The following is a 25,243-nucleotide window of genomic DNA, read 5'->3' on the forward strand; positions in this document are numbered from 1 at the left end:
CACCAAGTGACACGCACAGATGGTGCCGGCAGCCTGCCCTGCCCGCCGGGGGGGCACTGGGAAGTCCTGTATCATAAAATCATAGAATAGAACCATAGAATAAAATCATAGAATGGCTTGGGTTGGAAGGGACCTTAAGATCATCCAGTTCCAACCCCCTGCCATGGGCAGGGACACCTTCCACTAAACTACATCAACCAAGGCTTTGTCCAGCCTGGCCTTGAACACTGCCAGGGATGGAGCATTCATAACTTCCTTGGGTAACCCATTCCAGTGCCTCAGCACCCTCACAGAGAAGAACTTCTGCCTTAGATCTAACCTGAACTTCCCCTGTTTCAGTTTGAACCTGTTACGCCTCGTCCTATCACTACAGTCCCTCATGAAGGGTCCCTCTGCAGCATCCTTGTATCGCTTACTCCAGCACGGGGAAGGGATTTGGCAGGGCTGAGGGTGCCAGGGAGAGATGAGTTGAAACCTCCAGGGCTCTGCCCGGCCACAGTGCGGCAAGACCACAGAACCACAGCCTGGTTTGGGTTGGAAAGGACCTTAAAGCCCCAACCCCAGGGACACCTTCCCCCGGAGCAGGTCGCCCCATCCCCTCAGCCGGGCGCGGCCGCCATGACAGGCCGCGGCAGCCCCGCCGGCCGGGCGCGTCGCACGCCGTGACGCCACGGGCGGGGCGCGGCGGCGGGAGCAATGGCGGCGCCCTCGGCCCCGCGGCCGCCCCGGCCCCGCAAGGAGCCGCAGCCGCTCGTCATCCCGCGCAGCGCCGCCGAGGAGCAGCGCCTCCGCCTCGAGCGGCTCATGAGGAACCCGGTGAGGGCACGGCCGGGACTCTGCACCCCGACCGGGTGCGGAGGGACCGTGACGGGAGAGGGAGAGCGGGACCCCCCCACCCCGTTCCACCGTGAGGGAGCGGGACCGACACACCCCCCCCCCCTCCCGGCTCTGTGAGGGGAGGAGGATGGACCCCGCGCTGCCTCCTCGTCCGGGTCCGTGAGGGGAAAAGAACCGGCCTCCCCTTCCTCCTCCCCGCCTCCGTGAGGGAGCGGGACCCGCACCCCTCACACCCGCTCCCCCGGGGGCCGTGAGGGAGCGGGACTGGTGCTGCCACCATCGCCCCGCTCCCCGGGTCTGTGAGGGGAGAGAGGCGACCCTCACAAACACACACTCCGGGTAGGCGTGAGGGGAGAGGGACCCGCTTTTCCTGGGGTGCTGTGAGGGGAGAGACCCTTCTCCAGGGACCCATGGGGAGGACCGGCCCCTTCGTGTTCTGCCCGCCGGGCTTTGAACAGGAGGGAGCGTGACTCTGGTTCCTCTGACCGGGTGTTTTGGTCCTTGTCATGAAGACGAGGTGTTTGTCAGGTGGAGACTGTCGCCCTCCCTCTGTGTGGGCTGGAGGAGGCTGAGACATCCCGGCACCATATTCTTCCTCTGACCTTGTACCATGAGTTCTCCCTTCCCTGCTTCTCCCCGTCCTCCATAGATCTGGCATGGAAGGTGCACAAATGCTTTTCATCGTTTCCCAGACTACTGGTAGTGGGAGCATACTCAGTGTCTGCAATGCTTGGAGGTGCTGATTTGCTTCCTTCTAGTTTCCATACTGAAAAGCAGCACAGACACTCCTAATCCTCCCGGGGTTTGTTGACCTCCAGGCCTGAATGGAGGTCAACAGGGAGGATACCTTCTGATTCTTGTTTTCTGCCTGCTCCTGATCCCTGTGCATGAAGAAATTACTACAGCTGGGGTCCTTCTGAGGTCTGATGGAAGAGGCTGTTGTCAGACATATACCACCTTCCAGCAATGGGTTAAAATTGCAGACTTTGCTCCTAGAAGATGCTGATGACTGGTTGGTTTGTTCTTGCAGGAAAAGACTGTACCAATTCCTGAAAAACTGAACGAATGGGCACCACGACCTCCCCCGGAGTTCGTTAGAGATGTGATGGGTAAAGACAATACTCTTCAGATAACTCTAGGGTCAGCTACATTAAACTTAGAAAAGTGTTTAACAGAAAAGGCCAGAGATGGTTTTCTGTTGTTGCTCATTTTGCTGAAGAGGTATGAAATGTGCCTCGAGAATTGCTTTTTCAGGTTTTATTTGGTTCGTGGGTTCCACTTCCCTGCTTGCTGTAAGAATGCAAAGTGCACAATGCCTGTGGCACTCCAGCATGTGGAGTGCATGCAATGAAATAAGCTGCTGCTCTGGTGATGACAAGTAAATGATGATAAGTAAATCTGTCCTTTCCATGGATATGAGAGTGCTCTGGAAACTTACAATCGTGAGTTCCCTCTTTTGGCTGCTTTGAGTCTGAATCTCAGGCACATGCAGAGGATATGACTGTATGTGGTCAGGTAAGGAGCTGGCAGCTGTGCAAGGAACCCTACAAAAATATTCTGCTTACACTTTACTTTTAGCTGCAGGGGTTAAATGTAGTAGCTGTGGTATAAATTATATCTGCATGTAGAATTCTGTCTTTCTTTGGGACCTTCATCCTTGTTAATGATCCTTTCTAGAAGCTGACTTGTTCTTACTGCAGAATAATTGATCTTGGACTAAAGCTTTTACACTCCTTTGAACAAACGGTTCTGCTTATTGTAACTCCCTCATGGCTTTTTCAAACAGCTTTGCTGTGGACTTGACTTGAACTGTCTTGTTTTTCTGGGAGCACCTGATATGCTGGGATTCTCTTGGTATCATGAGCACCCCTATTGATCGCAGCTGCCATGTTTTAATCACTAGGTGTCTTCTTTGAGGCATGTATTTGTGTGCTTTGCATGGAGAAATGGCTCGGGGGACAGAGGAAGAGAATGGAGTGCAGTGTTGAAAGCTCCTGTGAGACTTCAACGTGCAGACTGATGCCAGAAAGAGAGCGCTTTAGGGATTTCATCTAGGAAGAAACGGTCAAAAACTGTCAGTGGTATCTGTCTTGCGTGAGAAAGCTTAATATGATGGGGTTTATCTCCTTTCTGTTGACCTTTATTTTTTGTATGAGATGCTGAAAATTAGTCAGAAGCAGCCTCGGTAAGTTTTTTTTGCTCACCTCTGCCTCTAAGAGAATGAGGTGTGCATTTGATCTCTGACTCTTTTATTTTATAATACCCAGCTAAGCCTGGATTCTCTCTAGGGGAGTAACTGATCAGTAGAAGCTGCAGTGACACACGAGTGTGAGGTTTTGCAGCTCACTTTGGCTTTTGGTTGTGCATGATTCAAGCTTCTGTATGAAATAGTGACACACTCTGTGTTTGTAAATCTTCATCTTACAGTGCATCTCGTCCCTCAGCATCTAGATGTAGTCATTTGTGAGCATCTACTATGCATTACTTTCTGGTAAACTAACTCTTCTTTATTGTAGGTTCCAGTGCTGGAGCTGGGAGTGGGGAGTTCCATGTGTACCGGCATCTTCGTCGGCGAGAGTACCAGAGGCAAGATTTCATGGATGCCATGGCTGAGAAGGTCGGCAGGACTCTTTATCATTTCCAACCCTCAGCTATTTGATGTTCATTGCAAAGCTTTTTTTTCCTTTAAAGTCATGTACAAATACCTCAGTTCCAAACCACCCCTTACCAGAGGAGAACTGTAGGAGTGTGTGATATGTGGTGTCTTTGTTGGTATTGAAACATTTGGTGCGTTGTGTCAGACGTGCTCCATCTTCTCTGTTCACTGGAGTCCTAGCACACAGTAAGACTGCACGTGAATGTGTGTTGTCAGGTTGCTTTGAAAATACTTTACAAACTAGAAATCCCTAATGTTACTGTCTTGCAGAGAAAAAATCAAAGCAAGTGCCTGTGCATAGAGTCTGAATCTCTTTCTGTTAAGTCTTGGTTGAGTAGCACCTCTTTGAGAGAGCATTAATGTTCTACTCTCTCTTGGCCAAGATCAGTCCTTTGATCCGTATGTTAATGTTTGTGTCTCAAATTCTCTTGTTTTTACTGAAACATTTTTAGGGCAGAAGCCCAACCTCCCTCATCTGTTTTGGTGAGGATACCTCCCTCTACAGGCTTCAATGTTTGGCACAGGCTGCAGGTTCAAAATGCTGTAGTCATCCCTAGGAATATGGCTTTTGTATAAAGAAGAAGCCAGACAAAATCTGGCAAAGCTCCCTTCTGTATTTTGCTAAAAGACTTCTCCCTAAAAGGACATGACTTTTCAAAGAAGTATTTTAACTTAGATTGTGACCAAAGTATGACGTGTGATCAATTACAGCAAAGACTAGATGAGGAATTCCAGAAGAAACTGGAGAGGAATAAGATGATTGCAGAAGAACAAACAGCAAAACGCAGAAGGAAGCGGTAAGGGCAGATTGTTCCCAGGAGGCTTGACATGGAAACCCTCATGCCCCGTGCCTCATCTGTAGCTGCATGCTTTGGATAAATGCTCTCATTCTGTGCCTACATCTATCAGCTGAGAAGTCTGGCTGTGGAAATTAATTTTGTTAATGTCACTGGTTGGTTTCTAAAGGTAGCTGTAAACTTGACAGGCTTTGCTGGCGTGGTTACTTTTGACTGGTTGAGCAGCTTTTGATGATGCCTGCAACATGCCTCCCTGCATATTTGTTATAATGATGTCTGGAAAGGTTTGTGTGTACAGCTGGCCTAAATAAATACCTGAAACAGCTGACAGCAAGCAGCTTAAGTGCAAAAATGGGTGCTGCTTAATGGGTACACATATGGGTTCAGACCAGCAGAGCATGGTAGGGCCCGGTGCTGTCCTCTGTAGACTGTCAGTGTGACTAGTCCAGTTCAGTCTGTGAATACTGAAAAGGCCGCTGGTGGGTGCAGTATTGTTAAAATCAGGAGCTGCTTCTACCCACCTCATTGAAATGTCTGGCAGGTCAAGCCTTGTAACTTAGATGGAAAAATAAATAAATATTAAATCCATCCTTCTCTTAAGTTTTAGACAAAGTCAAACAGTTACAAGATTGATGCTCTCAAGAAATAGTCTGAGCACTGTCATGCAGTGACACAAGAATTTGAGTTCCACAGTCTGTGTCTACCATACGTGTCACAAACAGCAGGGTTTCATGGCTCAGCTCTTTGAGAGGGTCTGGCCTCTTCCTCCTTTGAGAAGAGTTTTACATCTTGTAGCTGAGAGTTGCTGCAGAAAGGCCTGTGCAGAGTGACTCACTGGCATGTTAGCACAAAAGTGCACAGCACAAACACTGTTGCCATCTTACTTTAATTCAGTGTGGTCCAACAGATGGCCAGCAAGTCAGATCTGGCCTGCTGCCTTTTTTCTGGCTGAGATGGAGAACAACTGTTCAAACAGCAGATGCTGCCTAAACACTGATGTCTCCTTGTCCCCCTTATGTAGGGGTGCAGCTACCGAGTGGCTTTGCCCTGTAGGAACCCCTCTAACTTCCCTCACCACCCTTTCTCTTCTGTTGTGACCTAACAGGTACGGTACTTGGCTCTCTGTTTCAAGAGAGTTTGTTTATGGTGTTGAGAGAGGAACATGAATTCCAGGCTGCTCTGCCTAGTGTCTGCATTTAGATTGCCTGGTTACCTTTGCTAGGTAAACAGAACTGGTTTGTATGAACTGAAATTCCCTTTTACCCCTAATGTTACTCCTAGGGCTCAACACATTGATGAAGTATAGCCAAAGATGAAGGTCAAAGCATACTGCATTATTTTTTGTCGATTAAATTACATATTACTTTATTTTTTTTTCAATGCTCAGTTCCAGCAGTCTGGGTTTTGAGAACTCAATGATCTTTAAGGCCCTTTCCAATCCGAGCCCTTCTATGATTTTATTTTCTCTGTTTATTAGATTGAGTAGCTAAAATGTAGGGGCAGTTTCATTTTTGTTCCTTCTGTGTTCTTTGAGGTTCTTGTGTATCATATAGTTTTGGTTGCAGTGGAAGACTTATAAAAAAATAATCCATTAGACTAAAAGCAACATAGAAACGTTTCTGTTGATCATGTGTCTAAGTCTGCTCTTGCTAAATTTTCAGTCTAAATTGAACTTCTCTTCTGAAGTCTGCTTTTTAAAGGTGTCTGTAACATGTCCTTTATCAGTGTGTGAATGAATGTGCAGAAGCATTACAATGTTAGATTTGCAGAAGAGTCTTTTCCTTTGCCTTACAGCCAGAAGTTAAAAGAGAAGAAACTGCAAGCCAAGAAAAATAAACTTGAACAAAAGAAGCAAGAAAAAGGTCAGTGAAATTTAGGTTTCTTTTCTGAAGACTTAGTTCTGTTCCCTAATTGAAGCCTAGAAGGGTTTGATCCACCCCCTGCCCCAAGCATTCTGGAATAGTTGATAGGAAGTTGATAGGAAGACCGAGCCATAAGCTTGTTATTTTAGCTGATGTTTCAAAAGTCCTTTTTGAAAGCCATCTATGTTGAGATTTAATCTTAGAAATAACTCATCTGCTGGTGAATATTTTCCCTTTATTAGGGAAAATTTTGGACAGCAAACCTTGGAATCCGAGTTTGTTGAATGTGGATTTTGTTTTGTGGATGTTTTGCCCCAGCTATTCTGACAAACTGCAGATTTAGAACATAATCTGCTAAAAAAGGCACTATTGTTAAAGGCTTTTCTCTTTTTAAGTGTATTTTGAATGTGTGTGGGAGAACAGGTGGAAAAATGCACAACTTGGACAGCAGGAAACCGAGTTACGATTTTGTGTGTAAGAAACTGAGCCACCTTGGTGCCATCTGTTCCACACGACTTTTATTTCACAGAGAAATAAACATGAAAAACCTGATTGCCTCCATTCTCCTGCAGCCTTGAAAACTAATGCTCAGCCATGTCAGTGTAACTGTTTGCTCAAACTTCTGAATACTTGTTGCTTCCTTTCAGTCAGTGTATTTTAGCTTGCTCCTTCAAATAGTTGTCCTTTGTGGATTAGCACGCTAACTCTGCAGTGATTGTTAAAGTCACAGCACTTTCTGGTAATTCTGCTAGAACAGTGACTTGTCTGACAATTCTACCTTATTTCTGCTTTGCTTTGCAGAATTGGACCTGTTTCAACTAACCCATTGCCAGGTTTAGTTGAAGATGGGAGGACAAATTAATCACTAGGTTAATTTTACTTGTGCCAGCAAGTGAATGTAGCACAGTGGATTGTTTGGGTGTTTTGTTTTGGTTCTGGGGTTTTTTTGAAGCTACTCATTGATGAACTGTGACTGGGAGGAGAATTTATGGTGTGAATCAATGTACTTTTGTTCACTTTGAGGGAACAAAACAGAATACCCATCTCTTTAGGGAGTGGTGGAGAAGGGAGCTGGCTCAGGGACTGGCACCATGCCGTGGGACTGCTGTGTGCCAGTCGTTGGGCTGGAGTGGTTTTGTTTGGCACAAGTCAGTCATCTCTGGAAGCCAGAATCCAAACACCCCTCCCTTTAGAACAGTTCTTAGCTCTTTGCAGTTTGTGGTTCTCTATTTGAAAGAATAATAACTGTGGGGAAAAAAAATCATCAGTGGAGATAGAAGCCCCCAAAAGGCATCTTTAGTCTACTGAGAACAAGCTTGTCATCTCCTAGTTTTGCCTGTCCTGGGTTGAGATCTGAGTTTTTCGAAATGAATTGAAATATATTCGTTGGATGTGGCAGGCAAGCATTCATCTTCCTTTTTAAGTGAACAAAGAAAACCTTGAGTTGCCATCTTTCACCTGTGTTGTAGTAAAACCATTAAGAATAAAGGTTGGCACTAGATGAGATCAGCTGTTAAAAGTTGCATCAGACCCCTAATAAAAATGGAAGTACAGACCTTCACCACGCGGTGGCATCAGATCACTGATCCTAAATCCTATGTGTCAGAGCAGGAGCTGAGTGTGACTAGGCCTGAGAACAGTAAAGGTGCAAGAGCTGCTGGGAGCAGAGAATGGCTGTTAGAGTCAAGTCCCACTTTATGCCGTTCCTAATTTTCCTTATCTGTTAATTAATTTCTAGTAGTTGTTCTCTGGTCTTCTAGCAGGCTTCACCAGTTTCATAGAATCCTATCTTAGAATGGGTTGGGTTGGGAGGGACTTTGAAGCTCATCCAGTTCCAACCCCCTGCCATGGGCAGGGACACCTTCCACTAGACCAGGCTGCTCAAAGTCCCATCCAGCCTGGCCTCCTGTTTCCTGTGACTCTCATTAATCTTACCCATATCTTAACGAGTTCCTGTACTCGTGTTACAAAATCCAGTCTGTAAAGTTAATGGCACCTTGTGGAGTTTCTGTAAGCTTGTAAAGTGTAGAAATACCCTGAGCCTTGCCCATCGCTTCCCAGTGCCTGCAGTCTCTACCAGTACCCTGTGATACTGGAAGGTTCATGCTGACACACAGAGGTGAGGGTGGGAGTGCGGCAATCTATCACTTCAGTGTTTGACTACCTCTGGAATAACGTTCCATGGGAGGTGAAGTTGTTTAATGGTGGACTTGGCACAGCGGTAACACTGGAAGTAAGGGAATATTTCTCCAAGGGAGAATTTGATATTCTAAGCTCTGCATCACTCGGGAGAATTAATATAACCTGATACATGTTTCCTTAGTATCTGGGACTACTTTGTTGTGAGATATTTAACAAGGAAGACACATGGGAATATGTTATCCATCCCTACTAATTAGTGTGACCTCATACACGTTTGCCGAGCACCTGAGATCATTTTGTTGTGAAATCCTTAACAAGGAAGACACTTGGGAATATGTTACCAATTCAAACTTGTGTTTTTAGAACCTGATCAATCTCAAGAGCAAGCCAGCAGCGAGGAGGATGAGGAGGATAGCAAGGAGGAGGAAGAGAAGGAAGATGATGCTGAAGAGCCAAGTTTTGTGATGGGAAGAGGATGAGGCCTTTCAGGGACAGCTGGAAACACTGTTCATCGCTTTATATTCAGGAGCATGAAAGTCTTTCATCTCAGCCAAGCAGAACCCATTGGCATACGTTGTATCTGCTTCACGGTGAATGACCTTCACGTCACAGGCCCAAGAGATATCGATAGAGAAATGCCAAATAAGAGATTCGTTTCTTAATTGCTTGTATAACTGCTGTGCAGTCTGCTCGAAGTTTGCTCTAAAGAGTCAGCCATAAGTCTCTGTGACCCTAGAGTTCTTTCTAACATGGCCCAGAGTGGTTTTTCGGTCTGAAAGCTAAAACATATCCATTACCACTTAAGGAAAATATTACTGTGAGGGCTACGTATTCTACTTCTGTTGAGGCTGGTAGCAGTGGGGTATGTGAATCTAAGGGAAGAGTTTAACCTAAAGTAGAAAAGTGGTCTGTAGCCAGACTCTCCTGCACTGTGAGTGTTGTGAATTTGGGGTTTTGTATGGGGTCATCTCTAACCCAAAGAAATCAGTTTATGTTGCTAGACAAGTTCTATAGATTTTTAAGCAGGATCCCTTTTTTATTGCTAAAACTTTCCCTACTGCTCTTCTTCCGTGTTTTTTTAAATGAATAAAGGGGATGTGTTGGATTGTTCTTTTTTTGTTGTTGTTGTTTTGTTTTTGAAGAGGATTTCAGTAAAAGAGAGATGCTTGCAGTGCTGAGTGATGCGGCACACATGAAAATAAGGAGAAAGGTGTCAGCTGCATTTCATTTCCTTTTTGCTTTTGGATTGGAACAATATATTTTTCCAAAAGATTACATCTGTAAAGCCTCCAGATCCTGTGGCAGAAAGGCTTGGAAGGGAATGGTCTTGCTTGTGTTTAGCTTCACATAATGATGCCTGCCTTGCTCTCTGCTTTGAACTTTGGGTTCCCTGGTAGGAATCCTAACATCCATATGTATATATTTACTTATTGGTGCTTAAATGAAAAGCATATGCAGCAGTGGTTTTATTTGTAACTTGTGTTGTTGTCTTTTCAGTGTATCTTCAATTAGAAGTGCCTGCTCTCTTTCAGACATGCTCATCCCAGGACCTCGGCATCCAGAATGTGGTGCTACTTCTTCTCAAGCCTTTGTTAATGCCAAATTATTTCAAGCAAAAAACAATAAAAAGGGAGAATCTCTTTTTAGATTTAGCCTTTGCTGACCAGTGCTGCCAGAAATCCTGCATGTTGGCTGAGCTGGCTTTATGCAATGGCTTCTCGGTGGTACTGCCGTGGCGGCAGGGAAGCAGATGTCCTCAAGTGCAAGCAGTGTTTGTGTTTTGATCCCCTCTAAGTACCCAAAGACTTCAGAGCTGGGTAACTTCTGAGCCACGAGACCCATATCCCACCACTCCTTGAGTTAGAGATCAGCATGGAATTGTTTTCTACTTTATCTCCATAGAGGCAAGTGCTTCAGAGTAAGTTGTGGCAGTGCTTCGTTCTCTGATACTTAAGATGCAGAATGGATGCTCTGCTGTTGGCATTTTCCCTGTGGAGAGATGAGCAATGAGAATTACTTCACCTGGCTCCCCCTTAGGGCAGGTGAACCCTGTTGATACGTTGGTGTCGTAGGATGAGCTGTAAAATCGTTGTCATGTTTTGTAGCTTTCCTGGATGGAGAAGTGGGAGTTTCACAAATAAACAAAGACTGTTCTGCCTCTGAGCGTGTCAGGTTTTTGAGCTGAATAATTAAGTCCTGTTTTGCATTAAGTAGAGCAGACGTTGCTGCATGAGAACACAGCTCTAAGTCACAAGGAAGATGGACTGAAGCTTTTCTTGGTGAGCTAAATGAATTCAGGTTGTGTGGCCTCATCCTGCCTCCTTAAGATGCCATCGTTACCCATGTTGAATTATTCATACCCTTCATTTTCTAGGGATGCCACATTTGTAGGTGAAATCCATAAAAAGCAAAGAGAATGTGTTGCTGAAGGTGGTATCTGCTGTATGGTCTTTCCTGCTGGGGTGGCTGAGTGTAGCAGCAGGAGCTGCGTTTGGTAGGTGTTGCTATGAGTTCTGGAAGTTACTACACTGTGTTGTGGTGGTTCATGGCAGTGCCACGTCTCTTGAGAGTACAAAGGCACTTTGGAGAGAGCGTCTGAAGGGATGGTTCTTAGTTAAGGCAAAATACAAGTACTCTGTGACCTAAACTGAGGAATAGAAAAAGGGAGGTGCTCCCCTAAGTAGTAAAATGAGGAACAACTCTACAATTGCTTCCTGTTCCAAATACAGCACTGCAAAAGCAGTAGTAACTTAAAGGCTTGAAACTGCCAAGGAGTTTGACCTGCTTACGTTAAATTTGTGCTCTGGATTCTCTCCTAGAGGAGTTCCTCTCCTTTCTCTGATGGAGACTAATTGCCAGGGGCTAAAGTCTGCCGCTGTTCCATTTCTACATGTGCTCTTGCAAGCTCAGGACCCTGAGAGACAGCAGTGTTAGTGCTGGAACTGAGCAGAGGTATTCGTAATCTCAGAGGTGAAAAGCCCACTCAGGGTAACAAATGTACTTGTCTCTGTAATAAGTGTTTAGGAATAGTTTGCCTTTGTCTTTTCCCTCCCCCAGGCAGAAGGGAGTTCAGGGAGACAGGACTGCGGTGTGATAAAGCCTTTTGGCATTTCCTTTATCTCATTTACGGGGAAAGAGCTCCCTCCTCTTTCCCCAGCAGCCTTGTGGTGGGTTCATACAGGGTTTCCCACTGGCTCTGTGCAGGAGGGATGTGGAGACACTGCGGGCTGCCCCTGTACCCCTTTGTGCGGGGGGCTCTGCCTGCGCTTCACCCGGTGGGGGGCACAACCCAGCGCTGCCTTTTGACTTGTGTGAGCGGTGACTTTTTGCTGTACCCTTAATAACTGTAATAAAATCACATTTACATCCCATTGCCTGGGGACATTCTCTGTGGGAATACCTAGAGCCAAGAGGTCCAAACCGAGTAACGTTTTTACCGGGGGGGGGGGGGGGGGGCGGAACTTCACCCTTCCCATGAAGCGATGGAGCCGCACATTGACTGTTTTCTCCTGCAGACACAGGTTCAGAGGGAGCTGCGGATCCCATCCCGTTACCCGATCGGCGCCGGGGGACAGCCCGGGGCGCGCTTCCCGTGCCCCCCATAGGTACCTCCCTCCCCGGTGCATCCCTCCCCGGCCGGACCCGCAGCGCGGGAACCGCCCTTTTAGCCCCGCCCCCCCGTAGAAGGGACCAATGAGAAGGCTGTGACGAGAGATGGGCGGGGCGTCGTCCCGCGCTCCCGCCCTCCCCATTTCCTGTGTGGTCACGTGGCGGTGCGCGGCGTTGCCGTGGCAGCGGCGGAGGCGGCTCCGGCTCCTCCCGGGGCCCCGCGTCCGACCCGGCCCGGCCCGGCCCAGGGCAGTCAGCGGTGAGCCGGGGCCAAGGCCTGCCCGGGCGGGGGGGGGTGTCCCGGCCCGCCCTGCCCAGCCCCGCCCCGCCCCGCCCTGCCCTGCCCTGCCCTGCCCTGCCCGGGGGTGGAGGGTGTGGGAAGCGGGCAGGGAACGGGGTCTCGTCCCGTCCCGGCGGTGTTCTGGAGCTCCCTTGGGATGCAGAACGCAGGCCGGCTCTCCGAGGTCCCATCCTGACAAAGGGATCCACACCCCCGGGGGTGCTGTAAGGGAGATACCGGCAGCCTAAGGTGCGGGGCAGGCTCTGGCGCTGTTGGAAGGGGGGAGTCCTGCTGTGGGGAGGGAGCGGGTCCCATTCTGCCTGCGGAGATGCGGGGGAGCCGTGGGATGCTGGGCAGGGAGCCGGTGGTAGGAGGTTGTATCCTGCTTACGGAGGATTCCCCCTCCAGGGTGTCTTTGGAGGGGAGGGTGCTGGCTGTGGGGGTCTCATCCTGGCCTGGGGATCCCCTGTCTGAGGGTGCTGTTGGAGGGGAGGTCCTCGCTGTGTGCGGTCACATCCTGCCCAGGGTGTGCTGAGGGTGGCTGGGGAGGAGGAGGAGGAGGAGAAATCCCTTGCTCATTTGGTGCCCTGTGGGAAGGATCCCTGCCGTGGTGATGGGGCGAGGGGGTCACATCCTGCTCGGGAGGTGATCCTCTGCTTGAGGTGCACTGCTGTAAGCTGCAGGGTGTTCACACCCTGCCTGGGTGGTGACATCCCAGGGAGGGGGGATCCCAAGCCAGATGAGAAGATGGGAAGGGGTTCCCCATAGTGAAGAAGGCTGGAGCTTGGGGGGCCCAGTGTAGCAGAGGAATAAGGAATAGTGGGGCGTGGGGCTAGTTTCAATATGTGGGGCCTTGAATGATGCTGTACAGGGGGGAAAGAGTGGTACAAACACTGATGAACCTGAGGGGGAGGCTGGCATCCCAAAGCCAGGCAGAGAAGCTGACAGCGCTGCTGAGACAGCGCTCTGCGGGCGATGGTTCAGAGCACGCCAGCAGCAGGAGGAGGATCCACAAATCTCAGCCCTGGCAGCATCTCCTTCCTTCCCTGCTGTGAAGAAATCCCTGCACATGGGCTTGCAGCTGCACGGGGGCAGCTGAGGTGTAAGGCACAGCAAAGGCTTTCCCTGCGACGCTGGATAAATGATCCAAAGGGATAAGAGGTAGTGGGACCAAGCGCATCAGATGTGCAATGCAAGTGAGTAAAGACACAGCTGGGGTGGACACAGAGCTGGCTGTTAGGCTGAGGAAGAGGTCTCCAGAGCAAGTCCTCATTCTTCATCCAAAACTCAACAGCCCTGTGCGGTAAAACCCCGTAGGATAGTTATTTCTGTAAGAGCAAGTGTCCTGAAGCTTTAATGCTGCAGGGCAGGATCATGAACTCTCCAGAATAACTCCTCCTGGTGCAGATAACTGGCTGGAAAGTATTTCCGGAGTAAAACTGCTTAATATACAGTGCATGTCAAATGCTTCTTTGGTCTTGTGTTTCAGCCCTCGGAGCCCTCCACCCAGTCTCTCCATGTCCGTAGCCAGCAAGGTGAGTTTGCTGTCCCGTTCCTGCTTGTTTGGGCTACATTTGTGTGTTGTGGATTTTATTCTGAAGTTGTTTACTTATTTGGGAACAACTCTTGAGCTGCTTCAGAGTGAAAATTCATCCTTGTGGTATTTTTAGCTTATTTTTCTAAGGAAAGAAGCAGATGTGATTGGGTGCTCTTGTTCTCCCTCTGTAACCTCTGGATTAATTCGTCTTTTCAATGGCATCTGTCCCAGGGATTGAAGTTCCCTACATATAAAGCTTTGTGAAAATACAAACTGGGTAGAGGCCGTTGGTGTCCCAGCTAAAGACAAAGCTAATGGGTGCACCCCATGCTATACGTTGCAGAATCCACACAGGATGTTGTCACAGGAAACAGCTTCGTAGTTTCGCTGCTCACAGAATGTTTCTGCCTCTGATCCTCCCAGGAGGCTGGGGGAGAGCTGCTGGGTTGAGATTTTGCCTTCTGTAAAATAGGCTGGAATCTGAAAGCCCACCATGCTCAGGAGGGACAGTCTTACTTCCTGCAACGCTTTAGTTGCTGTGCTGCAGTCTAATCTTTGTTATTGTGCCTGGAACAGTTTTGTTCCTTTTTAGTAATAATATTTACAGTTGTGGGCAGTTGATGTCCCTTTTATCTTCACCACTTCCTCCAATCTCACAGCAAACATGGGTTTATTAGCTGTCACCATGTGGTGCACGGCCATGGAGAGCTGGAGGACGCAGGCAGGGCTGGGGCTCCTCTCCAGCGAGCAGCAGGGTGCCTGTGACCTTGAGGTGTGGTGCTGGGTCTAATTAGTACCACACCATGTGTCATTCTGGGCGAGCATCTCCTCCTCCTAGGAGCTGGTGAGTATTTACAGCCAGAAGGATCTCGCGTGGTGCAGCTCTGGTGTTGCTCTCTGCCACCACTGTGGTGTTTGGTGGCTGAGTTGTGAGTGGGGGGATTAATCAGAGCATCGTGGTTTCCATTCTTTGGAAGGCCCAGTTCAACATCTAGTTTCAGAGGTTGGTGAGAGCTGAGAAAGTTTTGCTCAGCTGATGAATTCTGTTCTGAAATAGTCTTGCTGTTTTCTTACATCTATCAGTGTAATCTCTTGAATAAGATGCTGAAACTACCTGGAAGGCAGCTCGCTTTTCCCCTTGGAATTGTCTTTTCCTTTCCCTGTGCTAAAAGCCACCGGTGGAAGTAAGGGAACAGGATTCCAGTTCAGATGTGGCTGCTAAATAGAATGTGAGCAGTTCAGGAAATGTAACTTCCCACTGCAGAAGCTTTATTAACCCTAAGAGCGGTCAGCTCTGTGGCTATTGGGAAAGGCTCGGGGAAGAGCTGTGTCCGTCTGAACTGAGCTATGATGAGCAATGGTTTAACTGAAAAAAAAACCTCTGTGAAATTAGCTATCAGCTTAAAACAAAATCGTAAGATGGAGGCTCCATTTCCAGAGTATCTTTATATAAAGCAGATTTTTTATTAACAAGGAGGAATTAAAGGGGAGAGTTGAGATGCCAGATTGGAAATGAGAAGCCAGATGCTGTGCTGCCTTCCTGAATTCCTGCTGGAGTAGTTCCCGGCTTTATTTGTGTAAGCTTTCCTAGTTCTCATGGTCATTTTTAGCAATTATGGATGGTCCTTTCCCTGTTCTGTGCTTTGCAAGCGCGATGGTATTTGGTCCATCATTTTTCTACTGACCAAGGGCAGCTTTGTTTAAACGTAGCTTTTGGAGTAGTTCATGCTTGTCCTGCCTGTTGCCTCCTTTCGAACATGACCATTTTGTTCCCTCAGCATTCCTCCCATCATGAGTTCTGAACTAAATGTTCCAGTGGATCCTTCCACTCCTGCTTGCTGCTCTGAACCTGGCACAAAAGGCATGGATTATCGGGACTGGGTCCGGCGCAGCTACCTGGAATTGGTCACATCAAACCACCACTCCGTTCAAGCCCTTTCCTGGAGAAAACTGTACCTGAGCCGAGCCAAACTGAAAGCCTCCAGCAGAACCTCTGCTCTGCTCTCTGGATTTGCAATGGTATGTGTACTTGGTAGCAACACTTTCTGGATCATGAAGGTTTTGTTCTCTAAAATCATCTATTAATGGGTGCTTTTTCCTCCTGTGAAGGGGGGCACGCTGGTGGTTTCTGAAGAGGCAGGAGGCATCTGTCTGGGGGTTTCTGCGTGACTGCTGCTGAGAAGTTTGAGGCTATCTCTCTCAAGGCAGCACGGCTGCATGAGCTGCCTGACAGTCAACCCACACACTCCGAAGTCAGCCCTTTAAAAATACTAATCCCCTACCTGCAACTGATCCCAAGTGCTCCACCAGTGTCACTAAACAATACAGGACCTGGGTGCTCCTTTGTCCCTGAGGCCATTCACATGAGGTTGCATTTGGGTGTGGAGCTCCTCTGGGCCCCTGCGGTTGCTGTGGTCCTGCACATTATCTTAATTTCTGTTATCTTAATTTCTGTGTGTTGTTTTTGCAGGTCACAGTGCCTAAAACAAGGTGCAGGTTGGGTCACAGTCTGCCAGAGCAAAGTTTGCATAGTGTGACTGCGACAATCGTGTAATACTGAGGTGTGAGAAGAGGCCCTGCAGCCTCAGACCTGGTGTCAGAGGACACTGTGGCCTGTAGGGCTGGTATATTTTGTCAGTGCTGCCTACTGGGAATAATCCCTCGTACTTGCTTTTCTCTGTGCAGCACTGGGGTGTACCTGGAAGCTATTTGCATAGGTCCAAACCATGAAAGGGAATGAGCAAATGAACATGGAGACAGTGGTCCAGCGCTCAGACCTGTCTGAGCTGTGGTGTTAGCAAAACATGGCCATTCTGTGTCAGCGTGAGCCTCTTCATCTCCCCTCTGGTTCTTGCTTATTGGGAGTGAGAATTGCAACCTGTTGAGGGGAGGTTTTCTGCCCAGGAGATGGTCTGGTTGTTCCTGAGGTCTGTCAGCTGAATGCAGAGGCAGAGGGCAGTGTCTGGGTGAGTGGGACATGCATCCTGCAGCTCAGAAACTGGGGGGGAAGACAGATCTCAGGAACTTTCCAGATAGCTCTCCTTATTTTAGCTTCTTCCGCTGCTTTTTCCTCCCCCAGTCCCCCAGAACATGAATCATCTGTAACATTGTAAGAGTCTGGGATGACGAAGTTGGTCACCCAAAGTGAAGTTGGAGAGACAAGCAGGCAGTGAAGTGGGAGCAGGCTGCAGGGGAGAGGGTGCCTGGTTGCCTCATGATTCCTCTCTGCTCGCTGCCTGCATGCAAGTAATGCTGGTAAAAGCTTTCCACATGGTGTATGTTGGTCTGCAACCAAGCTCATGTGCTGGAATGGCAGAAGGTGCCTCCTCCTTTTGAGAAAGTTGGGTGCTTTTCTGTAGATTCCTTTCACTCAGAAGCTTTCTCACTTTAAAAAGCTGCTCATGTGCTTGCCCTTTGTGCCTCTGGGTTGCTCGAGATCTGTGTTGGTCGTTTGTCTTTAAAGTGATTATGAAGTTAACATTTTGGCATTGTTGTAAACTGATCTATGTAGGCAGTGTGGTTGCACAAACAGGTGCCTGTGCTGGGATGTTGCTGTTGCTGGCATCTTTGGGACGTGGGGGGGCCTCACAGCCCACCCACGCTGCAGGGCTGAACCACGTATCTGAACACAAAGCTGCCTTCTTAACTCACACAACAGAGAGTTGCTGAAAATCCTGGGCAAACACAAAATTAACCATTTGACTTCTCTTTAAACCTTTTAAAATGCAAGTAATACATAGGTACATGTAAATATAATATGTAAATAATGCAAATAAATGCAGAGATATAAGTGGCATCAATTATAGTCATCAGCTTAAGTTCGTAAGTACACCTGAAATCAGCCATCGTCAGAAATAAAAGGGTTTGCAATAAAGGATTCTCTTTATTAGCAAGCTTTTTCCCAGCTGGTCATACTGGACCTTCCAGTGCAAGCTGAGGATTTTGTTCCTACAGGGTTATTTCTCTGCTGGTAATTTGGCATGCAGATATGTGGTACACGGATGTTTGCTCTCTCATAAGAGCACCTATTTGGCTATTGATGAAAGTAAAGAAGTTATTTAGAGTTAAATATGTGTAGATGTGGCACCTAGGGACATGGTTTAGTGGTAGATTTGGCAGTGCTGGGTTAACAGTTAGACTCGATAATCTTAAAGGTCTTTTCCAACCTAAATGATTCTATGCAATGGTTTCCCTGCAGCCTTGTGTGCATTTAGCTATGTAAACAACTGTCACACAGGGCTTGGCTATTGCTTTATTTACTTCCCTGTCAGTGTGTTTGATTCAGGCCAGTTCCATATTGCCTGAAAAATATTAGGAGCTGATGGATATTTAATCAACAGGCAGTGGCTTTGATCCAGCTCCTTCTGGACAAGCTGCAGAATAACCTGAACCTTCCTCGATGCTATCTCTGGTGTTTCTGGCAGAGAGCTGAGTGGATGAGGAGGATGTGGGTTCTTTCCAGCACCAGTTCAGTTTGGAGATGGGCTGTAGGGCTACAGCGTTTGCCCCAGGGAGACTGCAGATGAAGATGGAGTTTAGGAAACCTCCTTAATTATTTTCCTGATGGAAATAAGAGCTGTTACTGCTAATCAGTGTTCTCAATACTTGTCCAATTGCTACAGGATATGTATTTGGTATTTTTTTTAAACCTAACAGATCTAATGGAGTGATTGTTTTTACAGGCTGCCAAACCATCTGTGTGAATAGAACATGGCTTATGTAAAGCCATTTGTCATCCTTTTGCCTGATACTAACTATCCCAGTCTAAATTTCTCTAGATGAGCATCGTCTTTGTTGTGGACAATCTGGGCTCTACTGGTCTAAAAAACCCAACATAATTGCGTGTAATTCAATTGCTCTTTAAAATGTTCTGAGTACTTGCTCCTTTAGCAAACCTGTTAGTTTGGAGTTCAACAAGGCAATTCTTCTGCTTGGAATTAAGCCTGTGCTGAGATATTCTGCAGCACATCAGAGTGCTCAGCACCTTGCAAAGTTGAGCCCTTGACACTTTGGCTTCTGGGAAGAGGTTAAAATAAAAGGGGCTGTTATCACAGAAGAGTATAATTGTATCAATCATGACATTAATAGTTTTACAGACCAAGCAGCATATTTAATGATTTTTTAAATGGGTTATGTCAGCTTGTCCTCTTTCCCTTATCCCGGTCAGAGAATGACATGACGGTCTGTACAGAGTAAAGCAATAAGAGCTCGCTCATCTTTCCAGTACTTGTTTGGGTTAAATGAATTGTTTTTCTGCCTTGCTGCCCTATCTGGGTTGTTGATGTTTTCCCCTGAAATACCTCTTAGTGAGCCATCAGTCAGTGTTAAAAATTCATCACGTTGCACAGCTGAAGCTAGCCCTAGGGAATAGGTTAGTCTGGGAGGAAACATCCAATTAGCTGGAAAGCACTGCTCATGTGAAGGATAACAAGGAGAAATTGATATCTTGACATCAGCCAGGCTTTCAGCTTTAATACCAAGGTATAAATTGAACATGCAGGTACAATTCCTATTCAGCTTGCTGAATACTGTGTCTCTGGGTATTACAGCACCCAATAATGAACAATATACCTGCAGCTTTTCCTGGCTGATAGGGTGTGACTGGCAAGCACTGTACAAATCCTTTGTACAGAACAGAGTAAGTCTGATCTCCTCCTTCTCGGATCAATATAAGGGGAACTGCAAAGGGAATATATGCAAGGCAATGGGTAATGCCTTTTAATTAAATTGATCTTGCAATAGATAGTGAAGTTAATCCTGTGTTATTATTTTCTCTGCTATATGACAAGAACTACTGTAAACTGCAAACAGGAACCTTTAAAAAACAACAAAATAAGTAAAACTCCTCCCCCCCATGTTGATAATCGGGCAGAAAGACTGGGAATGTCCAAGAACTGTCACAATATTTGTGGTGTCTCTAATATCCTGAATAGTTGATGTAGGTATAAAATCTGGGCTTGTAGAGATTGACTGTTTGCCACCACAAACACACATGCTATATCTTGGTTGCTCTTACATGTGTTCAGGCTTGACTGTGATCCCCTTGTTCTGACTGCTAATGGCTTCAAAGTAAAGGCAGGCAGGAATGTAGGCACTTCCTTCCATCCCCTTTCATGCTTTTTGGGGCTACCAACAGGGAGAACAGGAGTACACCCCTAATCTTCCAGTGCCTAAAAAATGTTATTAACAAGTAATGCCAGAGTGAGTAGTGCAGGTTGTGATGCAGAGCCTGAAATAGCTGCTCAGTGGTGGTCTCGTGGGAAGCCTGGATAAAGTAATCTGCAAAATCTATCTACCCCCCAGAATCGAGCTGCTGGTTCAGGCTTCACCTTCTCCTCATGGTCTGGAGAGGCACTGCCCTGAGGCAGGCACCCGAGCATTGGCTTCTCCTTTCCTTAACACATATAGAATCAGCAGCATAGAATGGTTTGTGTTGGAAAGGACCTTAAAGCTCATCCAGTTCCAACCCCCTGCCATGGGCAGGGACACCTTCCATAAGACCATCTGGCAAGTTGTGCTGTGCTGGAGCAGCAGGTTGCCTGGGATCACCGGAGATTTTGCCTGCTGCCGGGCAAGTTGGTATCTGTGTGAATCATGAAATGCAGCTGCAGGTCCAAGCAAGCCGCTAGAGAGTTACCAGAGAGGAATGTTTGATAGTCTTGTCCACTGGTTTTGTGGCGTCTCTTAGCAAAAGGTTTCTGCAGGCACTTCAGGGATGCCACCACACACAAGTACTGTTTTACTTCACAGGTAGGTTAAGTAACCTTACAAATTCCCATGCTAAACCAGTTAACAGGCCTGTACTAGGACTCAAGTTCTGATCTCAGAAGATCCCCCTGCTCTCTTGCACTTATTCTGCGTGTTAAACTCTCTTTGGCTAAAGAAAAAGTAGACTGCTTTAGAGACTTGCTAGATGATAGCTCTTGTTTTGAGGAAACAGGCGCCGGTCTGAGCTGTAGCTGTCCACTTCTGCTGAGTCTATCAGTGAGTTATTAGCTCTCAAGGGAGAAATTTGAGGATATAAATAAGTTGTATTTGGATGTATTTTGTAATAAAAACGAACGTACAATGTTCTGAGAATAGAAGGCAGCTATTTTAACTAGGGACTAACTTAAACTGTCAAGTGCTTCCCATGGGGGGCAGTGAAACCTTGCTGGCCACTGGCCAGAAGAGCTGCTTGCTTTTGCTTTTCTTTACATGCCTGAAGTCGGAACTTCCTGCACTGCAGCCTCGAGTGAGGAGCGGAAGGAGAACGTGTGATGGGCGGGTGGGCTAGCGGGCTGTCAGCTGCCTCTGAGCTCCACTTGTTGTCTAATGAGTTCCTTCTGTTGTGTGCTTGGCTTGATGCAGTTCGTATGGCTCCTGGTTGCAAGGAGAGAGGTGTTATTTCAGAAAGCTACGGCGCAGAAACATGCGTGTGAGCCTGCAGAAAGGCCAAGCCGCAGAGCGCGCATACGTCTTCATGGGAAACAGAGATGATCCATCTACGCTGCCATTCTAAAAAGCACTTGAGTGTGTACTTGACCTTAGGTGCTCTTCCTGAATAAAGATGCTTTTCTGGATGAGAGCCTTGAAAAGAGGAAAACCTGCAGCTGTTGACAAGCTCTTTTGTTGCTTTCCCCTCAGGTTGCCATGGTGGAGGTGCAGCTGGAGGTACAGTACAAGTACCCCCAGATGCTGCTGATCGCTTTCAGTGCCTGCACGACGGTGCTCGTGGCTGTTCATCTCTTCGCCCTTCTCATCAGCACCTGCATTCTGCCCAACGTGGAAGCAGTGAGCAACATCCACAACCTGAACTCCATCAGCGAGTCCCCACATGAGCGCATGCATCCCTACATCGAGCTGGCGTGGGGCTTCTCCACCGTGCTGGGGATCCTCCTTTTCCTCGCGGAAGTCGTGCTGCTGTGCTGGATAAAATTCCTGCCTGTGGGCTCCATCCTCAAAAATGAGACCACCAACGTGGAGAAGGCCGGCAGCCACGCGGGGTGGCAGTCAGCGCTGGTCTCCACCATCATCATGGTCCCCGTGGGTCTGATTTTTGTCGTCTTCACCATTCACTTCTACCGCTCTTTGGTGCGGCACAAAACGGAGCGCCACAACCGGGAGATCGAGGAGCTCCACAAACTGAAAGTGCAGTTAGATGGGCATGACAGAGGCATGCAGGTAGTGTGACAGCGAGGCAGGGGCTGCTTCCCGTGAATCCTTCTGCTAAGGCTAAGAGCAAAATCCCTGTTTTGCTAGTTGGTGAGATGCACCCGTGATGGATTGTCTTGAGGCTTAACTATGTAAACGCTAATCGCCTGCCATCCATAGCTGTGGGTTCTAGTGCTGTTTCAGATGCTGGGGTCTCTGGCCTGTTTCTGGTCCTACACTCTTGCATACTTAAGTCAACACTGCCATGGAGTCCAAGGCCAAAACTTAGCCTTGGTTCAGGTAGCCAAAAAATCTGTGGTTTTTTACAAATGCAATATTCTGTTGCCAAAAGTAAAACTGGGTCAGCTGTCCCAAAAGCCAGTGTGTGTGTAGGACCTGTCTTGTGTGTCAGAGCTCCCTGGCTGTTAATTGCAGCAGCAATTAACCAGCAGCTCATTTCTGGAGCTGATCTGGTTAATATGAATATCTGCAGCTGGCATGAGGACATCCAGGAAAGCACAATAGAAACTGTGAGTGTTGATCACATTTGCTCCAAAGCAAGTATTCCATAAATACATAATCAGAAAGAAATCAGCCTCAGCTTTTATGTTCTTCTTATTCTTTACTCTATTTTTACAGCTGGGGAGGTAGACTTTCAAATTGCAGGAGGCTGGGTAGCTCTGTCATACTTTCTTCAGCAGCATCAATTCATTAGATTGAATGAATGCCAAGGTCATGTGTTTTTTCCCAGTAAGAGGCAAGAGTGCCCAGGGAAGGCTTACAGGTGTCTTAGTTTTAACAAGGACATCCTTAGAGCGGTGACAGGGAATTTAATGAGGCAAAACTTTGAAGGACTAGAAAAGCAAGTTTCAAGGAGGGTAAGGAGTGACAGCACATAGCGTGCTGTAGAAATCCATCACTGTGTTGTCTTCATTTATGTACTGTTGCGATGTCTTTTGCCTGGTTTGCTGCAGAGAACAAGCCCCAGTCCTGGGTATTTCGTCAGTTGATTTCATCAGTTGTTTTGGGGGTTTTTTTGTCAGCTGTAACATTTGTCTGTCAAAACCAAATGCTTCCCTTCTCCCTCCACCAAAGCAGGCAACTCCCCTTGGAACCTGGAGCTGTACTGGCGAGTGTGACGGAGCTGGATCCAGCAGGAGAGCCGTGTGCCATTAAAGAGCTATCACGTTTCATTTGATCTAACTTTGGTTTTCAGCAGCAGAGAGAAAGGCAGTGGCACGTCTGTGTTGCTTAGCAAGGGAAGCTTGTAAATTCCGTGGCACCCTTGTGAGTGAAAACTTGTGTAAAAAATGATGTTATGAGTTATGGTCACTTTGTGGAGGGAAAAGGGTGTTTTGCAGCCATCAGCTCTTTGAAGGCACAGTAAGGCTTTCTGCCACACAGGGCTCAAAGAAGCCTAAGCATGTTTTCTTGGCCCTGGTCCTGTGCTGGTTTCCTGCTCTGCACTCAAACACTGCAGTTTCAGAGCCTCCTAGGCCTTATACATTTCTGAAATCATTAAGGGTGTTTGTAGTGTTCTATTTAATCCTGCTCCCTTATTCCACTGGGATTCGAGAAATCTAATGGCAGCGTATTACATGTCAGCTTCCCAGAATGGGGAGAGTACACTCAAATCCCAGTGCAGCAGGGTGAGACTATCCCTATATCCCCCTCTGGCGAGGGCCTTGGGAACCCAACTCTGATCTCTCTTGTTTACATGTGAGTTTGAGCGTTGCTGAACAAGTTGCTTAGCACTGTGTCTGTTGGCTTTCATCTGTTGCTCTTGCTGCAGTTGGCATGTACCATATTGGCTGATGTGCAGCAAAGAAAATAGTCTTTGTGTGCTAAATGCCTACTCCGTACTTATGTGCATATGCAAAAAATGAGGAGTGTCCTCCGGGGAGTGGGTGGTCATGGAATTCCTCCCATCTCCCCAGGACTCTGCCCTCTCTCCCTCTTCTTTTTACCGTAATAAAAACTAAAGGTTTATACAACAAAAACCAGAATTGAGTTTTCTGCCAAATATTAACACATGGAGGCTCTTGCACCAACACAATTTCTATCGTGAGGCCAGAGCCAGGCCAGACAGGATGAATCTTTCACTTGTACTTTGCACTCTCCTTTGCCATCAGTCATAATAGGGCTCTGTGTGCTGTGGAGCTCAGGAGGTTGAGGAAAGGTTTCACAGTGTGCATGCAGTGCTGCGACAGCAGTGCAGCTCATTTGAAACAGCCAAATTGTTCATTTAATTCTTTGCTAATGTAATAAATTTCAGCAAATGGAGAAATGCAGCCAAAACTGTGCTTTGATTTCCTAGAATAACTTGGTGAGGCTTTGCTGGGATTGGATTCAAGATAAGGCTCAAGGCAGCACATCTGTGGCTGGAGTGGGATCACCTTACTCCAGCAGGGAGTCTGAGGTATGGTTTGAGATGGTGTCCTGAGGGCAAACACACTTAAAACAGAATAATCATGTGCTTTCCCATTTTTCCTTGCAGGTTTGTTTCTTGTGTCTCCCTGGGCACCAAGTTCTCCCTTCCATGAGAAGCCCACGGGAGTGTTTTTGCTTTTTGACTCTGGTGTGTGAGATCTCTCTAGGTTACCCATCACCTTTGTGTTCTAACTCCTCTCCTTCTTTCCCAGCAGCAGCATTTGCTTTTCTTTCTCCTGCCTCTCTTCCTCCAAGGGACATTTTACTTGTCCAGGTGGGTGTTCCTGTGCTACAGTGCCAGAAAATCCTCCTTGCTGCTGCTGCTGCCCCTGGGGCTGTCAGCAGGATTCCCATCAGTCAAGCGTGGAGATGCCTGCCTTTCCACAGCATCCCTGCTGTCCCAGCAGGGCTGGCAGCGTGCTGTGTCATGTCCAGGTTTGCCTGCTGGTGCCTGGCCACGTCTGTCCGGTGCTGTCACCTCTCTGTCATCCCAGGTTTTGTGTGGCTCTGTTCCTGCAGTGCCTGCACAGAGATGCTTCTCCCAAGGGCTGGGGACATGTGTCAAGGATCTCCCCTGACATGTGTGTTAGCTTTCTGTACCAGCCTTGGGCCCTGGCATGCTGTAGTGTGGCTGTTGCCCTAATTCTCAGCTCTCTTGGGCTGTGACTCTCTGGACCAGTTATTACCTTGTTTGGGCCATTTCTGCAGTGGGGCTCACTGCAGGGACAGCCACTATCTCGCTCCAGAGCCCGGAGTCCTCCTTCAGGCTTCTTTTAGGTAGTTTTTGCCCCTCAGAAAAATGCTTCTGCAGGCTCCAGCGCTGGAGGAGGGATCCTGCCCTAAAGCAGGGAGGGAGCTGTCGAGAACAGGAGTACAGCCTTGCTTCCTATGGCTCCTGGGCACCTATCTTGGTGTAGGAAGTGACTCCCATCTCTCCTTCCCTCATTAGCAGGAGTAGAG

General features: G+C 47.6%; 2 protein-coding genes across 4 annotated transcripts; both read left to right on the forward strand.

Annotated features, from left to right (window-relative positions):
• Positions 1-666: 666 nt before the first annotated feature.
• Positions 667-9,914, forward strand: PRKRIP1 (PRKR interacting protein 1). The gene is made up of 6 exons (XM_030472256.1): positions 667-816; positions 1,868-1,946; positions 3,354-3,454; positions 4,205-4,290; positions 6,085-6,152; positions 8,658-9,914. Exons 1-6 carry the CDS (start codon positions 697-699, stop codon positions 8,771-8,773), a joined length of 570 nt encoding a protein of 189 aa, XP_030328116.1. The 5' UTR covers positions 667-696; the 3' UTR covers positions 8,774-9,914.
• A 625-nt stretch (positions 9,915-10,539) lies between these two features.
• On the forward strand, positions 10,540-24,136 carry ORAI2 (ORAI calcium release-activated calcium modulator 2). 3 transcript variants are annotated; one of them, XM_030472253.1, is made up of 5 exons: positions 10,540-11,605; positions 11,810-11,899; positions 13,673-13,718; positions 15,499-15,739; positions 21,347-23,856. In XM_030472253.1, exons 4-5 carry the CDS (start codon positions 15,512-15,514, stop codon positions 21,890-21,892), a joined length of 774 nt encoding a protein of 257 aa, XP_030328113.1. In that variant the 5' UTR covers positions 10,540-11,605; positions 11,810-11,899; positions 13,673-13,718; positions 15,499-15,511; the 3' UTR covers positions 21,893-23,856. The 3 variants fall into 3 exon arrangements, with proteins under 3 accessions (XP_030328113.1, XP_030328114.1, XP_030328115.1); XM_030472254.1 differs by lacking the exons at positions 10,540-11,605; positions 11,810-11,899 and adding an exon at positions 12,042-12,432 and having other exon boundaries at positions 21,347-24,136; XM_030472255.1 differs by lacking the exons at positions 10,540-11,605; positions 11,810-11,899 and adding an exon at positions 12,042-12,162 and having other exon boundaries at positions 21,347-24,136.
• Positions 24,137-25,243: the final 1,107 nt, after the last annotated feature.

Source organism: Strigops habroptila (assembly GCF_004027225.2).
Source record: "Strigops habroptila isolate Jane chromosome 13 unlocalized genomic scaffold, bStrHab1.2.pri S16, whole genome shotgun sequence".
Taxonomy (NCBI): domain Eukaryota; kingdom Metazoa; phylum Chordata; class Aves; order Psittaciformes; family Psittacidae; genus Strigops; species Strigops habroptila.

Coding starts and splice junctions, on each gene's coding strand:
- PRKRIP1 (XM_030472256.1), top strand. CDS start 697: ATGGCGGCGCCCTCGGCCCCGCGGCCGCCCCGGCCCCGCAAGGAGCCG. Junction 1,947..3,353: donor GTTCGTTAGAGATGTGATGG/GTAAAGACAATA, acceptor TCTTTATTGTAG/GTTCCAGTGCTGGAGCTGGG. Junction 3,455..4,204: donor TGGATGCCATGGCTGAGAAG/GTCGGCAGGACT, acceptor GATCAATTACAG/CAAAGACTAGATGAGGAATT.
- ORAI2 (XM_030472253.1), top strand. CDS start 15,512: ATGAGTTCTGAACTAAATGTTCCAGTGGATCCTTCCACTCCTGCTTGC. Junction 15,740..21,346: donor TGCTCTCTGGATTTGCAATG/GTATGTGTACTT, acceptor CTTTCCCCTCAG/GTTGCCATGGTGGAGGTGCA.